Source organism: Uranotaenia lowii, chromosome 1, assembly GCF_029784155.1.
Source record: "Uranotaenia lowii strain MFRU-FL chromosome 1, ASM2978415v1, whole genome shotgun sequence".
NCBI lineage: Eukaryota > Metazoa > Arthropoda > Insecta > Diptera > Culicidae > Uranotaenia > Uranotaenia lowii.
Genome location: NC_073691.1, coordinates 123,457,964 through 123,475,885, shown reverse-complemented (window position 1 = coordinate 123,475,885; position 17,922 = coordinate 123,457,964). Strand labels below are relative to the sequence as shown.

Genomic DNA, 17,922 nt, shown 5'->3' with positions numbered 1-17,922 from the left:
GAACATCCGGAACCGCACTTAATCGCGACAGCTTTTTGTTTTTCTCCCAACTGGCGCGGCGGCTGCTGACTGTGAACAAAGCGGCTGAAAAACCTTCGTTTTACTAAAATCTAGTAAAATGACCTTTTTTATTACTAAAATCAAGTAAATGTAGCTTTTTGCTAACTGAACAGTAAAAAAATATTTTTGCTAACGGAAAGTAACAGCGAAATTTTGCTAAGTGGAGCCCCGAAAGTTTTGTGTGTAGTATATAAATGTATCGTTCACTGATATTTCATTATAGCAACTGTAGGTTGGTTTTACTCGTCCAGGGTTGCAGTCTGGATGACTACACGATGAAACATCCTCCGGCCCGTTGAAATGGTTCATTTCAAATCTCCTTCGACCTCCTCGTTGTCCAGGGGCAACAAACAAATCTTCTTGACTGCTATCCTTGTTGTTCCGGTTTGTGTCCGCAGTCCGACCACACGAACGACGTTATCAGGACCAGGATACAGGTCGGTAATTCGAGCAAGCAGCCACTGAAGCGGTGGTGTGTTGTCGTCGATAACCAAGACAAGTGCGCCAACCTTGAGTTTCGTAACCTTGAAGTCCTTCTGACGACGCTGCAACTCGTGAAGATAGTCGATCATCCACACGTTCCAGAACTTCTGCTTCAAGTCCTGCACAAACTGCCATCTTGAGAGTCGACCTTGAGGGATGTGTTGATAGGAGGGTTCTGGTATCGCCTGGAGTTCGTGGCCGATCAAAAAATGTGCAGGTGTAATAGCACCAATATCGTTGGGGTCTTCTGATGTAGGCGTAAGAGGACGGGAATTTAGGATGGCTTCAATTTGTGTAAGGACCGTTGCCAACTCCTCGTAGGAAAGTTTGTGTTCAGCAAGTACTCGTTTCAGATGAAATTTCACCGATTTAACCCCGGCCTCCCAAATACCGCCGAAGTGGGGGCTGCGTGGTGGAATGAAATGCCATTCAATTGCCCGCATCGCTGTGTAATCACTCAAGGTTTTTTTTATGGTGCTCATTTCGGAAAAGCTCAGCTAGTCGACACATCTCGTTGTTCGCTCCTTCAAAGTTGGTGGCATTATCCGAATACAGGTTACGAGGAATTCCACGACGACTCACGAAACGTTGTAAAGTGCCTATGAATGCTTCGGAGGTCAAGTTTGAGACGGCTTCCAAGTGCAAGGCCCTGGTATGCATGCACACAAAGACACAGACGTACCCCTTGGTCTCCTGCGGTTTACGGGTTGCTGTACTCGAACGAATTTTGAAGGGCCCCGCAAAATCGAGGCCAGTATCTGCAAATACTGGTGCTGGTCGAACACGGTAGTCGGGGAGATCGCCCATCAGTTGAGTTGCCGGACGGGGATTCGTCCGGAAGCATGGCACGCATTGATGTATCAGTCGGGGATCAGGGTTTTGGCGTGAAGAGGCCAGTATTGTTGACGAACAATGCCTAGGAGTCCTCGTTGACCAATATGCATGTTGGAACGATGAAGATGCCGCAACAAAACTGTAGTAAATGGATGCTTCTGCGGCAATAAGGCTTGATGTTTGCTTTCGTATGGTATGTCAGCGTGCTTCAAGCGACCATCTACTCGAAGAATGCCGTCTTTTGGGTCTACGAAAGGGTTCAGATCAGTGTTCTGAATATCACTCATTTTCAATGAATGTTTCTGATTGCACTTCGCACCTGAACGTACAGCGGTCGGGTTTCGTTATTGATTGCTACTGGACCTACCCGATCATCGATCGTTCAATTCATCGCTAAAATACAGATCACCTCGCACGATGCTTGCTGTCAAAACAGTGCAGCACCATCATCAAATTGGAATATCACCAATGCGCAATGCATATGGCGAATCTTGTTGGTCTTCGATCAGGAGTGAATGGATCAGGCAGTGAGTGAATGATACATGAAGCCGATCATTAGCGTATTTTGTTTGATTTGATATAAAGCAAATTAATAAATTTATTTGTTGTTATAATGTTTTTTAACATCAGTATGATCAAAATCAAATTGCAGTTGTGTTTGTGAGGGAAAGATGTTCACTTTCGCCGTGTTTTTCAATTTTTACAAGTTCTCTTATTAAAATGTCGTACGTCACGTTAAAACTACTGAGAATTTATGGTGTCCCGCACAACTGTTTGATTTTTCTCGTCCTGCTAAAAATAATTTTGAATTTCATATAATTCAGGCAGATCCTGAGTGAGCTACATTCAGAATAGATCAGTTTGTATCTCACTCATCTCCGATATGCGATGTTTGCTGAACCGATGATTCTGAATGATGCGACTCGGTTTGCATAGCTGATAGGAGCGCTGATCGAGATTGCATACCAGCCAGGCGAAGCAGTAGCGAGAGGCGCTATCCCATTATACAATCGGAATGTTTCCAACAGGAAACGCATCCTGAGTGTTTGTTTTGATTGATTTTCGGACCATTGGTTCAGATGTCTCAGGGGATGCCGGAATTGTTCCGGACTGGTAAGCATTCGACGCTCGGTGTCAAATGCTTCGGCTTGCACTAATCGTATCATAAGTGTAGTAGACCGCTGAATTTCATCGACTGTTAGAGATCCCTTGGTCAATCGTTTCCTGTTACTCTTGACGTAGTCACAGAAGCGAACCACGTATGCCATGGATCGCTGCATGATGGTAAATCGGCTGATTCGGTAGAATAGTTCGACTCGAGGGTGTTCATTGACAGTAGGTAGGGCGACTCGTCTCAATTCCGGTAATTCATCATCGGAAATCGGGTTCAGCAACTCAGTATGATTGGTTCGAATTATTGGCGGACCATTCCACCACAAAGTAGACGTCTGAAGGCCTGTTGGTGACGGACCTCGGGAGATGACATCCGCAGGGCTCCTTCGATGGGATATACCGCCATTCAAGAGTGTTCGTCAGTTGCTGTATCTCTCGCACTCGGTTCCCGACGTACACTGATAATGTTTCTGGAGAACGACGCAGCCAACAGAGCACGATTTGGGAGTCACTCCACAGGACAATGGAGTCAAAAGTTCGCTTCAGTAGATCAAGTAGTTGTGTCACTAGTCGGGCCAGTAATTGAGCAGCCAGCAGTTCTGCTCGGGGTGTTGTGATCTCCTTTTGTTTGGTCTTCTTAGTCGGTAGAATTCTAGACTTGCTACAGACCAACTGCATTCTCGATGATCCATCGTTCAAAACAAGACGTACGTAGATGCAAGCGCCGTAAGCTGCATCCGATGCATCCACATACCCATGGAGTTCGACTTTCTTTGCCATATCACCAAAAATCCATCTCGGGATGGAGATAGTGTTCAGCGTCTCCAGCTGACGGTAGAATTTGCTCCAAACCTTCAAGTTGTTGGGTGGAACTGGCACATCCCACTCCAATCCCAATGACCAGAGATCACGTATGATTAACTTAGCTGTTGTGTTGATCGGACCGAGAAATCCAAGCGGATCAAAAATCTTGGCGACGTCGCTGAGTATCGAACGCTTCGTTGCTTGGGTAATCTTCAAGTGGACATTTTGAGGTACGACAAAAGTGAAACAATCTTCCTTCGGTTTCCATGAAACGCCGAGCGTCTTCATGATGGTATTTATGCTGGGATCTGTATTAATGCTCACTTCGCAATTTTCGTTCGGAACGTCAGCTAGAATCAAATCGGAATTCGCGCAGAATTTGTGCGCTTCGAAGCCACCTCTTGCCAACAGTGCTACTAACTGGTTTTTCAGTTCAATCATTTCTGCAAGCGTGTTCGCACCCGTAAGTGCGTCATCGATGTAGAAGGAGTTTTTCAAAACTTCGGCTGCTAATGGGTAACGATGTCCTTCGTCTTCGGCCAATTGGTTCAGGGTCATAGTGGCCAAAAAGGGAGATGACGCCAAACCATAGGTTACTGTCTGTAGGTCGTATGTTCGCAGGGGTTGATTCCGCGTCTCTCTCCATACTATGCGTTGATACGGGATGTCATCTTGATGTACCAATACCTGGCGGTACATTTTCGGTATGTCCAAAGTGAAAACAAACTTGTAGGAGCGGAAATTTAATAGAATTTGCACAAGATGACTCTGTACAGTCGGTCCAACCATCTGGGTCTTGTTGATAGATATGCCTGAACTAGACTCGGCAGATCCATCAAAAACTACTCTCAATCTTGTCGTCGTACTGCTTGGTTTCAACACGTAGTGATGGGGCAGGTAGTATGCAGCATGTTGGTTATCTTGATCGGTGTTGGTATTCTGCTTCATGTGACCAAGATCTTCGTATTCTCTGAGGAATTCACTGTACTGTTGCTTGATATCAGGTGATGCGTCGAGACGTCTCTCAACGGCTTGGAATCGCTTTTCGGCCATCACTCTTGAATCTCCCAATTTGTGCTGCAAACCGTTGAATGGAAGGCGGACCACATATCGTCCATCGGGTGCTCGTTGGTAGGTGTCCAGGTAGTGTTGGACGCAGAGTTCTTCTTCGGGTTCCTTTTCTGGTTCGGGGTCACTAAAGGAATCAATTTGCCAAAATCGCTTCACTAATGCGTCCAGGTTTTCGTCTTCAACGGTATTACAGAATGATTGCACAACTCCGGAACACTTTTTCGGGATAGCACCGCTCAGAACCCAGCCAAACTGGGTATCTTGGAGAACGGCAGAACTTGAAAGATGCAGGCGATCGGTTTTCAACATTTGGAAAAATACTTCCGCGCCCAGAAGCATGTCAACCTTTTCCGGTACGTAGAAGTTCGGGTCCGCCAATTGGATACCGTCAGGAATCGAGAGAGGAACTGGGTCAATCGTCGTCAATGGCAATAGTCCGGTAATCCTTGGTACCACAAGGAAATCGAGGCAAGAATGGTATTCGCTGATTCGTGATTTGATCATGGTGTGAATCTTGAACCGAACTTTTGTCTTGATGTCGTTGAGACCGCTGATCGAAAAATGCACCGGTTCCTTCTCCAGTGCGAATAGTGCAGCAAAGCTTTCAGTCACGAAGTTTGTATGCGACCCAGAGTCCAAAAGTACGCGGCAAGGATACGGTTCTCCAGCGTTGCCACAAACAAGAACTACTGCTGTTGATAACAGTATCTGCTTTCCTCCTACCTTGGGTTGCACGCAGAACGATGATCGGGTTTCGGATTCTGGAATAACCTGTGCAGCTGGCGCTGCTTCCGATGTATGCTGGTTTGGTTCGGGAAACTTCGTTGATGTAGCAGGGGTTTCGGATCGCTTCTGTTGATTGTTGTTTTCCGGGTGAAGAATTGTATGGTGCCGCTTTTTGCACTTCTTGCAAGTGCTCTCGGAACTGCAGTTGGTTGTTCTATGCCCCTTCTGTAAGCAATTGAAGCAAGCACCGGCTTTGCGCAGCGTCGTGTAGCGATCGGACAAAGAAACCTTTTTAAAAGCGTCGCACTTCCACAATCCATGACTTCCTTGGCAGTGGGGACACTGTTCGGTGCGAGTAACGAAGCTGTTGATTCTCATCTTGGAATCTCCTACAACTCGAATTGGCTTCTGCATTCTTTGAGCTGGTTTCACTGAAGAAAGAAGGTTGATTTTCTCCAGTACACGACATCTTTCTCGCAAAAACTCCATAGTTTCAGCGTAATCTGGGAGTTCATCAATTTTCTGCGATAGTTCCCAAGCCTTTCGAGTTTCACTGTCCAGTCTCGAAGCTATACGATTAAGAAGCATACTTTCCCCCAGCCCAGTTACATTTAAACCCAAGTTCCTCAAAGCATCCACATTTTTGGTGCACACATCAATCAGTTTACGAAGATCGGTGGCACTCTCGCTGTTGAGTTTCGGCAAATCAAGCAACGCATCTATGTGCTTGTCAATAATTAGTCGACGGTCTTCGAAACGATTCTGCAGTATCATCCAAGCAGCATCGTAATCATTATTGTTGATGATATCTTGATCGATGATACCTGCTGCTTTATCCACAAGAGAATTGCGCAAATGGTACAGTTTAATTGCTGGTGATTCAGATCTATATCGGGACATAACTGTCTGAAACATCGACTTGAATGCGTACCAATTCTCATATTTTCCGTCGAACGTAGGTAGAGAAACTTTCAATGGAGGCACATGATATTGTGCAGTAGAAAAAGGTGGGTTACTTACGGCTGGGGGGTATATCTGCTCCTTCTCCTTCCTCTCGATGTCATCCATCCGAGTGGTCAAGAACACAAACAGCTTACCATACAGGTGTTCAATTTCGATGTAATCCGCTTCGTACTCTTCTCGAATTTCTTCCTCAGCATCCAATTCGAAAAGCCGCATCCTGAGAGCCTCTGCTTCCGTGTGAGCTGCTTCCACTATTCTCACTTGAAGCTGCAAAAACTGCTTACTTTGCAGATTCATATTAGGCACTACATCTTCATCCAATAGACCATCTTCCACTCTCATTAAATTTCTCTTCATTGCTTCCATTTTAAATTTCATCACTTTTAGTTCTTTAGATTCACTTTTAACCACGTTCTGTTGTTTTGGCATCACTGCATTGTCAACGTACAGTTCTTGTCGCTGATCACCGTCAGCACTCGATGGCGGTGTACGCATCATCTTTTCTTCTCACTTAAATCACTTCTCACTACCGCAAGGCGTTCTCACTTTTTCTTGCACGTAGTAGTGCTGCTTCGTTTCGTACAATCGAACCGAACGAAAGATTCGAACGTACGAAAAATATCACTCACACTTGCGCAAGCAAGTACAACAATTCACTTTTCTTCAAAAACAGGCTGTTCCCGAGCCGTCACTTGCCCTCACTACCCATTTAACGATGAGTATACCCGACACCAATACACTCATACAGCACCGCTGTGCTGGCTCAACAATTTTCAAAGACCGAAAAAATGGCATCCCACGGTCGTTCCTTTTTTCTTCGCACTTGTTAGTGCAGAATTTTCTCGAACTTGGTTCGATTTCACTAGCACTTAAAATCCGCCCAAAGCGGTCAAATCATTAACAAAAGCACTATTTCTTTATATTAAAAGCACTTCAATGGCTTTCCAATATGGCGCAAGATTGACTAGAGTTCTGGAATCTTCTCCCCATTCCCACACACGCGACGAATGAGCTGCTTTCGAATCACAGCACGCCACCGATGTAGCGCTCAATCTTCCGAGATTCACAACACCGGAAACCCGAATCAAAATCGGGGATTCACTTCCGGTTCCCGCATACTAAAAAACCGTATCTCAAACAGTCTCTACGATACATCTACGGTTTCAGAAATAGTGATTGTATCTGTAAACGTAGCTGTTCTTCTTAACTTTACTTCGCCAACGATAACAACGAAATATGAACGTTCATGTGTAAATGTGAGATGGTATCTGGAAAGGTGATAGAATGATATGAACGATTTCATTAAATTTTTCTTCAATCGTAAAACTGAACTCGAACCGTTAAACAAACCGTTCATCCCTTCTGTCATACTTGTCATGCTCGCACGTCAAAATCAACGAAACGCCCGGTCAGAGATGCCAGTTGGTTTTGTGCAAAATTAGTACATAATTATGAAAATAATTATTTTTTTTTTTTTGCTATCATTATACTAAACGAACTCGCTAAATTTCAGCTACTCAGTTCAGAGTGACGGCTATTCAGTTGTCGCCAAAACCGCACCTACTGAGCCGCGACAACTGAGCCATGGTTACTCAGAATGCACGAATAATTCTGAAGCGGTTTTTGGCCGCTTTTTCCATGCTAGAATAGTTAAAACCTATATTATTTTTCAGAAAAATAATGGATTTGTTGATTTTATGAATAACAAAAGTCCAAATGTTGTGCATACACATTTATTTAAAAAAAAATATTTTTTTTTTTCGCCCGTCGTGTTTCGTCTCCCATCCACCTTCGTCGCAGAACCCCGTATTTGGACGACCTTCGTCACAGAACCCTGTAACACGAAAACAACCAAGTCCGACCGCCTCGCACTAATCATCATTTACTCAGTTGTCACCTTCAAGCACTCGAGTTCTATGAGTGCCGAATTTTCTGACGTCTGAGTAAATTTTCCGCTGATATTTGAGTTCATTAACCCATTCGAGACGGAGGCCTTTTCACGACATTCGAACTCATAGTACTTTACTCTTAGATAACTTTTATGTGGTTTGATTTTCATCAAAATTATTTCCCAATACATTTTGCCTAACATTTGCGGATTGCTTTGGTATAAGAATATTATTTTTCTGAGCAATAATAAACTCACAATGAATGATTGTTTTGGCAAAGACACAAAAATTCCATTGCACACACGGTGTGCAATCGGTCTCGAACGGGTTAAGATCAGCCGTCGGCTGCTTCAAACATGTGGCGACGTCTGATTTAAAGGTAGCGCGCCAATTCACTATGTCATCGGCCTTACAAGACGTTTTGAACCACGCTCATTATGCAAGATGATTGATTATGAAAGTTTCTTTACGAATCCATGGACTTAATATCAATTTTAGTTCATTTTTCATTATAAAATAATAACATGCATTAAGAAACAACCAGTAATTACTAATTTGATGTTAAGCATGCATGCAAGAGAACGACTTAGAATTATCGAAGCTATAAATCATTTTTTACTTTCACATATTATTTTATATCGGTACAATTAAGAAAAATCGGTCTAGTCGGCACCACTGCCCACAACAGGAAGAGACGAAAAACACAACAACAATTTTTCGCCCCTCCGAAATCGGGATTCTACTGGCTATACCACTGATTCTGCGGAAGCTACAGGAAATAATTACCGTAAGTATAGTTAAGTCACATAATATATTCCTAATATATGAAAAAGAGTAATGTTCATTAATTGATTTCAGCTTCCTCGCTCATTCATCACCCTCGTAACGATGGGTTCCCAGCATTCCGTAGCGCTGGAGCTACGGGAATCTTTATGTTATGACCCTGGCCGGGTAGGATTTTCCTGCAAGAATCATCAAAGAATATCAATCGATTATAGTTTCTCACCGTATGTAAGTAAATCAAGTTCAATAAAGATAATGTGAATAAATTGTGATAAATTTTATTGATATCAAACATCCGAAAATTTCCATAATATTCCCATCTATCGGTTCTGGATAACGTTGGAGAATACGTTATTTTGAATCGTTTGATTACTATTAATGTTACTGTTTAGATACAAGATTACTCTTCGAAAAACTGTAATATTAACAGTTTGGTTGTCTGAATACGTTTTCCAAGAGCGGTTTCTGGACGTTACTCAAACTGTTTGTAGTGCAGTTCCTCCATATAAAGGTTTTAACAGTTTTAAACAGTAACATAACTTAACGCCATATTCAACAGACCGTCGTTTTGGAATTCAAGATAAGTGCAATGTTTTTTATGGTTTCAGATATCATTTTCTAAACGTTTTTTTACACTGTTTCTAAACGTTTTATAACTTCTACTGGAACCGTTATGTTACAATATTTTCGTATTCGGGTTACTATCCGGGTCGAACGGGACCAAAATGTTACGCGTGGTCGCGAATGAAAAGGTGGACTGTATATTTTCGGTTGGAATTTGCGGAAAGAAATAAAGACGCGTGTGGTTCAGTTGGAATCTAATGCCATATTCGTTTTCATCTGGTGGAAAGATGGTTGTGCACCAACTGCTGTCATCTTCATATAAAAAAAACGCTTTGACAGCACTTGGTGCACTACCGGTGCACCACCAAGATGAAAACGAATATGGCATAATTTTACTCTGATCTCTTTTTCTAGTATTAGTGTATAAATGTATCGTTCACTGATATTTCATTATAGCAACTGTAGGTTGGTTTTACTCGTCCAGGGTTGCAGTCTGGATGACTACACGATGAAACAACAAGTATTAAATTCATTTTAAAGTCTTTTCACTGACGCATCTGAAAAAGATCTATGTGTTTTCACTTGCCCCAATAAATGGGACAAATGACTTCGATATTTCTGTTTGTCAACATAACTAATATTGTTTTTTGAAAATCAATATTTTTACAGAAAATATGAAAGTTGAAACTTTTTGAAATGATTTTGGTGAAAATATGGTTTTTAATTCAAACTGCTTCGAAGCATGAGGATGGTGAATAAAAAGCTGTTTGAAAATGGTTAGTAAAAAATATTTTCTTATGTGTTTCATTTCTTTAGCTCTAAAAAATACACCAACCAAAGCTAATTGGGAGCTGAAAGCGCTGCGTTAGGCAAAATTTTCGGCAAATACTTCAAAAATTGTACCGATATTCTAAATTCTATTTTAAAAAAGATTCATAAGCAATATATTCCAATAAATGAGAAACTTTTTATTTCGGTTTAAACCATAATGTGAACTCGAACAAAACGGCATAAATCTACTAAATGGAATACAGCCAAAGAAACATACATACTATCAACATACAGTTATTTATGGAACAAGTTACAAAAATTGGATTTTCAAAGACCCGTTGAGTTAAAATTCTTAGGTTTAATTTTGATAAAATTAAGCGGGACGATTCGAGTGAAGGGAAGGAAGGTAAATGCATAGAAAACTAGGAAAAATGGAAAATGGACGCCAAGTTGAACATGGTAAGACGAAGTATACCGGGTCTGCTAGTTTAAATTATAAATTTTAAGTACTCTTAAAAAGTATTTATCGAACTTTAGCGATTTGTTTATTTTGAAAAACTTATTGAAAAAACGTTATGAATAACTTCTACAAAATAGCCAATTTGTTTTGTTCCTTATAAAAAATTGGCAAAAAAATTCCAAAATTACTTTTAATGAAATGAAACAAACGAAAAGTTTTTATGAAATTTAAATGCATCGCTTCACTTTTGTTCATTAATTTTGCTTTTTTTCAGTTCTTTTGTAAAACATTATTTTTGAAAAACTTATAAATTTCAAATTAATTCCATACCTATTCTGAAGCACATATTTGAACGGAGCTAAATCTATGTTTTTTAATTTGATTGACTCTGCACGGAAAAAAATGCATGGGTTTTCCAAATACAGAGTCATGATAATTTTACTATATCCATCATTTAGTATTTTCGACCATGATTTAGTATTTTCTACCAAAATTCTGGGCGATAATACTACGACATAGTATTTTTACTATGCGAACTTTGACAGCTCATAGTAATTTCCTCGTGTCGAAATTACCATGCGCATGATATTTTGATATTACACAATTCGTGTTCTTGAAATAACTATGCTCATGGTAATGTTGAAACATCGTCATTTGTGTTGTCAAAAATACTATGCTCATCAGAAATTCATAGTAATTTTACCTATGTGCAACGTTTGAGTGTTTGTTTCAGCCGGTCACGATTTTCGGAACGCGGAAAAAAAAATTTCGTGGGTACGTAAATGGGATTATTGCTGTTCCAATCAACCAGGTGACCGGCGCACTAGGTGTGTGAAATAGAATCAGCACTTTTGTCAGGTCGGGCTACGCAGTCTCCCAGGTGAGTAATATTGTGTTTTTTTCGTTACTATTCAATAAACATACTCCGATCCGTTTTTTTTTTAGATATTTCTTTTGATTTATTTTAAGCTGTTTCATCTGATGCATCGCCGATTCCCCGGCCGTGGGGACCTCTCTTCTGACCAGCCACTTAAGGTTGACGAGAGAATCGCAGTTTTCAGGAGAATAACCTTGCCCCCTTCCTGGATCGTTGGCCTCAAGATGACTGCCAGTACATCCAAATCAATTCCAGCGTAAGTAGAACATTTACTAAACTATGTTTTGCTCATTAATAAATTTTTTGTTTACTATTTTTTTCAGGGCATAACGATGAATTATCGTAGTTCTAAGCAGACCATTGTATTGTGTAAAAATGTAATTTGTTTCAAAATAAATTTATTCTAGATCTCGAAAAAATCACAAAGAGTGTTTATTCTATCGTACTTCAATATAGTTATACCATGATGCATGGTAATTTTGGTATCAAATCAAGCAACATGTACTCATTTATATCATAACATATCATAGTTTTATCATGAAACATGTCAATTTTACTATGCACAATGAAAAACAAACCCATGATTTCATTGACAATTTTACTATGAACGTAGTCGAAATTACTATGCGCAGCCAAAATAAACACAAAGTAAAACTACTTTGCGCATGGTAATATCAAGAAGAAAACATTATTGACTCAAAAATATGGTTGCGTGTTGTTCATTTAAACCACGGATTTAGTAATTTTACTATGCTTTTTTTTTGTGTGTGGCCATTCGCCTGGTCCTCATTTATATTTATTCGTTGAGTGAAAAACTCTTCCAACAGGTACAATTAAATGATGCCCAAGCGGGGTTTAAAATTGGAAAAAAAACCTCGTATGCGTATATCGACCATTATCTTTTCCGACACCACTTATCATTTTCGATATGTTACTTCAAATTATTTAGGCTCGGCACTAATTTTCGAGATCAGTGTTTTTATTACGCAGCTTCAAAGCTAAAAAATACAATATGTCATATAAATTTCGGTCTCCTCTCAATCCTACACCGAAAAAAAAATCATGGTAACCGTTACCATATCCGAGGGTAAATTTAAAAATAAAAACAGATGGTTTTTTTTCGAGTACGTTTTTGTTTATCTTGAACAACACATTAGTCAAAATTACCATGTGAACGTGTTATGGTGCGTTATGGCAGAATGATGGTCAATTTTACTATGCCATGGTATTTAAGACAAAACTATGGTAATTTATCCATGCATTCAATGAAATCATTTAAATTTTTAAAATGCTGGTTTATTTATTCATCACTTTTATTTTTTTCTTCACAAATAATATTTTTGTCATTAACACTGGAACTAAATGGCAAAACCATAACTCGATGAAGGTTCCTTCGACATTTTGTTTCCGGTGTTCCGCGGTTGTCCCAAGATTTTATTTTGGTCTTCTCGAATCATCATCGCCCCGGCCCTAGAAATATAAAAAAAGTAAAATATTGTGCAGAAATACTAATAATTTTTACTTACTCTTGAAAATTTTATAAACTGTTGAAATTAGCCGTTGATGACTCTGCTTGCACTCCAGATTGTAATGGCCTTCTGCGGATAAATAAAACATGATATCTTTTGTGACATATCCCACACCAAAACACTTTACCTTTAAGATCGCAGCACATAGCACAAAATCAATATTGTTTCCAATGTTTCAACAATAAATTAAAATCCAAAGCCATTTCAATGGCAAGCAGGCAACAAAGTGCAAGATGACACATCTAATTGAAAGTATTTTGGCTATTGACAACCATGGTAAAATGTACCACAGTATTGTCACGATAACCAAAATTTTATATTCAAAGCACAAAACGTTCCGCGTGGTAAAATTAAACCTCTTTTTATGTAGGTTTACCACATTTTCTTTTGACCGGCATGGTAGCATTAACCAAAAGATCGTAAAAATAACCAAAACTTCTTTTTTATCAACAAATTTTGCGCATGGTATAATTAAACCTCTTTTTTCATTAAGGTTTACCATCTTTTTTCTGCCCCGCATGGTAAAATTAACCAAAAAGTCGTCAAAATAACTAAAACTTTATTTATATCGACAATATTAACGTATGGTAAAATTAAACATTTTTATTCATTTTGGAATACCATGATTTTTCTTTCAGTGTACCCATTTAATTTACCTAGCTTCTCCCCGCGATGAAAAATATTGGCCTCAAAAGTGCCGTGTGAAATGAATGATGAATAATTAAAGAAACAATATTTAACTTTTTGCGAATTTTAAAAATGTAGCGCTGAAGTGGTCTAGTGGATAGGCTGGCGCGAGTCTGGTAACCCAGGCGTACTGGGTTCGATTCCCGGTATCGGCAAGAAAAACTTTTGGGTTCGAATCCCATAAGTTGCCGACAGGTGAGATGCTTGGGGAGTAAGTAGAGGCCAGTCTCGAACCCACCCTTGTCCTTCCTCCAACTGGTATCAGGAGGGATTGGTTTGTTATCTTGAACTGCATTCTGTCCATATCCAGCCGGAATGGATATAATGAAGTGCATGATGGTCTAACGCAACGTCTCATGATCGCTTTCTATTCTACGCTGCCTACTCTAAACTTTGAAATTTCCTTCTCCAAACTATCTCTAATTTTCATTTCCAGCGTCAGCTTCCCGAGCTATTTAAACGCCACAAAAAAAATTAACTTTTTGCGAATTTTAAAAATATTTCTTACTGCAGGTTGTGGCTTCCAATACGTATCTTCAAGAGCTAGAGCAGGTCGGTATCAATGTGAAGGCGAAAAATTTCTTAGTTTTCCAAGGAGCGGTAGAAAGCATAGCCATGAAAAACGCTAAGGAACGCACAGCACTTTTTGAAGAAATAAGTGGTTCTGGTTTGTTAAAGGAAGAGTACAACAAATTGAAGCATGAGATGCAGATGGCCGAAGAAGAAACACAGTTCACTTATCAGAAGAAAAAAGGTATCGCTGCTGAGAGAAAGGAAGCCAAGTTGGAAAAACAAGAAGCTGATCGCTATGCTCGATTGAGACAAGAGTTTGCTGAAAAACAAGTACAATATCAGCTGTACAGGCTATATCATAACGAGCAGGAAAAGAAACGTTTGAATGAAGATCTTCAAAGCAAACAACAGGAGCTTGCCTCGGTTGAAAAAAAGAAGGAAGAAGCCGATGAAGTGCTTAAAGAGAAGAAAAAGGAAGCAGGCAAGATAGCCCGGGAGTTGGCCAAACATGAACAAGAAATTCGAGAAGTTGAAAGCGAAATGAGCAAGAAACATCCTATGTTTATAAAAGCTAAAGAAAAAGTTGCTCATACGCAAAAGAAACTGGATGCCGCTATGAAAACGTTGGAGCAAGCTCGCAAAGCTGACGAAGCACATCAGGCAGATATTAAAAAACTGGAAGATGAACTGGCTGCCGTCGAAAATAAGGTAAAGGCGTTTGAAGACGAAATCGCCGGTGACTCCAAAAAACGGGGAAGTAACATACATTTGGAGAAGAATTTAGTTATGGAATATGACCGTTTAAAACAAAAGGCTGACGCTACCTCGGGAAAATATTTGATTAAACTTGACTCAGTCAATCGTGAGCAAAAATCAGATCAGGACTTGTTGGATAGCGAGATTAACAAAAAAGCTCAAATTGAAGAAAACTACAAAAAATATGATTGCGAGAAAAACGAAGCTGTTAAGCGCCAAGATAAACTGATTGATCACATAAAATCGAGTAAACTTGCACTGGAAGAACAAAACCGTCTTAAACAGGAACTTAGTCAAGATGTCGGCTCATCGAAGGAGCGTATCCTGGAGCTACAAACCGAGCTGGATGATGTACGTGAGCAGTTGGGTGACGCAAAGATAGATAAACATGAAGATGCGCGACGTAAAAAGAAACAGGAGGTTGTGGAATTGTTCAAGCAGGAAGTTCCAGGCGTTTACGATCGTATGATCAATATGTGTCAACCGACGCACAAACGTTACAACGTTGCCGTTACCAAAGTGCTTGGAAAGTACATGGAAGCCATCATAGTTGATACAGAGAAAACTGCTCGTCGTTGCATTCAAATTCTGAAAGAAAAAATGTTGGACGTGGAAACCTTTTTGCCGCTGGATTACCTTCAGAAAAAACCTTTAAAGGAAAGACTTCGGTAAGCAACCAATAATTGAACAAAATCCCAAAACCCTTTTGGATTTGTTTTTATATTTTCAGTAATATTGAAGAACCACGTAATGTGAAGCTGATTTATGATGTGCTAAAATTCAACCCTCCGGAAATTGAACCAGCTGTCCTGTTTGCCACTAACAATGCTCTAGTTTGCGAAACACCCGACGACGCCATGAAAGTGGCTTATGAGATCGATCGCAGTCGTTACGATGCGTTGGCGTTGGATGGAACTTTCTATCAAAAGTCGGGTATCATTTCGGGTGGTAGTCACGATCTAGCCCGAAAAGCCAAACGATGGGATGAAAAGCATATGGCACAGCTTAAGGCTCAAAAGGAACGCATCATGGACGAGCTTAAAGAAGTCATGAAAAAAACCAGACGCCAAGGAGAGTTGACAACGGTTGAAAGCCAAATTCGTGGACTGGAGAATCGTCTCAAGTACAGTCAAAACGATCTAGATGCCTCGAAGAAAACCATCAAAGATTATGATAAAAAACTAGAACAGTTGCAGCGTGAATTAGACCAGGTCGGACCGAAAGTTAGTGAAATCGAGCGCCGCATGCAACAGCGAGATTTGAAAATCCAAGAAATAAAGGAAAAAATGAATAATGTTGAAGATGACGTATATGCTGAATTCTGTACTCGTATCGGAGTTGCAAATATTCGTCAGTTTGAAGAACGTGAGCTGGTGTTGCAACAGGAGAGGGCCAAAAAGCGAGCAGAGTATGAACAACAAATTGATAGAATCAATAATAATTTGGAGTTTGAAAAATCTAAGGATACTTCGAGTAAGAAATTACATATTAGGCGCTAGGATCAGAGGGGTGTAAGTGCCAAACCATAGTTTCAAGAAAATGCGTTGTCAAGGTTGTCAAGGTTGTCAAGGTGCTTTTGCTTATATTTTTCGAATTCGAGAAGTTTGAAAGTGTTTAAAACATTATAAAAAAATCTGAATTTTGCACCAGATGTAGAATGAGTTAGGAATACTTAACCCAAAATTTATGGTTTTTTACATACATTTATCTGGTCCTGGAGACATATAACATTTTTAGATCTCATCGAAATTTGAATTAATTTGGATATTTTTAATTTATAGAAAATGTTCAACGTTGGGAAAGAGCTGTTCAGGATGACGAAGATTCATTGGAAACATTCAGGCAAACAGAAATTCGCCATAGACAAGAAATTGAAAAGGATAAAGAACGTATTGAACAAATGAAAACAGATAAAAATATTAAAAAAGGTGCCGTTGATCAAATGGAGGAGGAAATGGCGAAATGTCGACGAGATGTTCAACAGCAGGCAAAAGAACTTGCCGTTGTTAATCAACATGTTTCCACCATAGAATCCAAAATTGAGAGTATGAAAAACAAGCGCCACAATTTGTTGATGAGCTGCAAAATGGACGCAATTGAAATTCCAATGAAACGTGGTACTATGGACGATATAGCTCAACAGAATTCGGATAATCAATCAGAAACTACACCGCTAAGTACGATTTATGAACGAGAAAGCCGAATAGAAATCGATTACAGTTCACTTCCAAAAAATCTCACAAATCCTACCGAAGCCGATCAAATAAAAAAGATTGGAGATGGTTTGGCTAAAGAATTGCAATCGAAGTTGGATACTCTCGAAAAAATTCAAACTCCTAACATGAAGGCAATGCAAAAGCTTGACCGAGTTACAGAAAAAATTCAAAGCACTAATGAAGAGTTTGAAGCTGCTCGTAAGAAAGCCAAAAAAGCTAAAGGTGCTTTCGAGAAAATAAAAAACGAGCGTTGCACACTGTTTACCAATTGTTGTAATCACATTTCTGACGCGATAGATGGCATATATAAACAACTGGCTAGGAACGAAGCCGCTCAAGCCTACCTTGGTCCGGACAATCCTGAAGAGCCGTATTTAGATGGCATAAATTATAACTGTGTCGCGCCCGGTAAACGGTTTCAGCCGATGAGTAATTTAAGCGGTGGTGAAAAAACTATTGCCGCACTTGCTCTTCTATTTGCTATTCACAGTTTCCAACCTGCACCGTTCTTTGTATTGGATGAAATAGATGCTGCCCTGGATAATACCAATATTGGCAAGGTGGCTTCCTACATTCGAGAAAAATGCACTAATTTGCAGACAATTGTAATTTCACTGAAAGAAGAATTCTACAGCCACGCCGATATTTTAATCGGGATCTGCCCTGAACCAGCCGAGTGTTTGGTGTCCCAAGTATTAATCTACGATTTGGAGCAATTTCAAGAAAGTTAATGGACACAAGTTCTCAAGCGATTATTTAATATTTTAATATTGAACATGTTTAACCAACAAAATAATATTAAATACAATAACTTTTAGATGTA

General features: G+C 39.9%; 1 protein-coding gene across 2 annotated transcripts in view; it reads left to right on the top strand.

Annotated features, from left to right (window-relative positions):
• LOC129739668 (structural maintenance of chromosomes protein 1A) overlaps positions 1-17,922 on the top strand; it is a 30,090-nt gene extending 12,168 nt beyond the window's left edge. The window contains exons 1-4 of one of the 2 annotated variants that reach the window (XM_055731156.1): positions 10,048-10,066; positions 14,128-15,551; positions 15,614-16,356; positions 16,665-17,922. In XM_055731156.1, coding sequence (XP_055587131.1) covers positions 10,064-10,066; positions 14,128-15,551; positions 15,614-16,356; positions 16,665-17,830 — 3,336 coding nt within the window. In that variant the 5' untranslated portion in view covers positions 10,048-10,063 and the 3' untranslated portion in view covers positions 17,831-17,922. Of the gene's footprint in view, positions 1-10,047; positions 10,067-14,127; positions 15,552-15,613; positions 16,357-16,664 lie in introns of those variants that run through there. The other variant, XM_055731155.1, reaches the window with a different exon arrangement.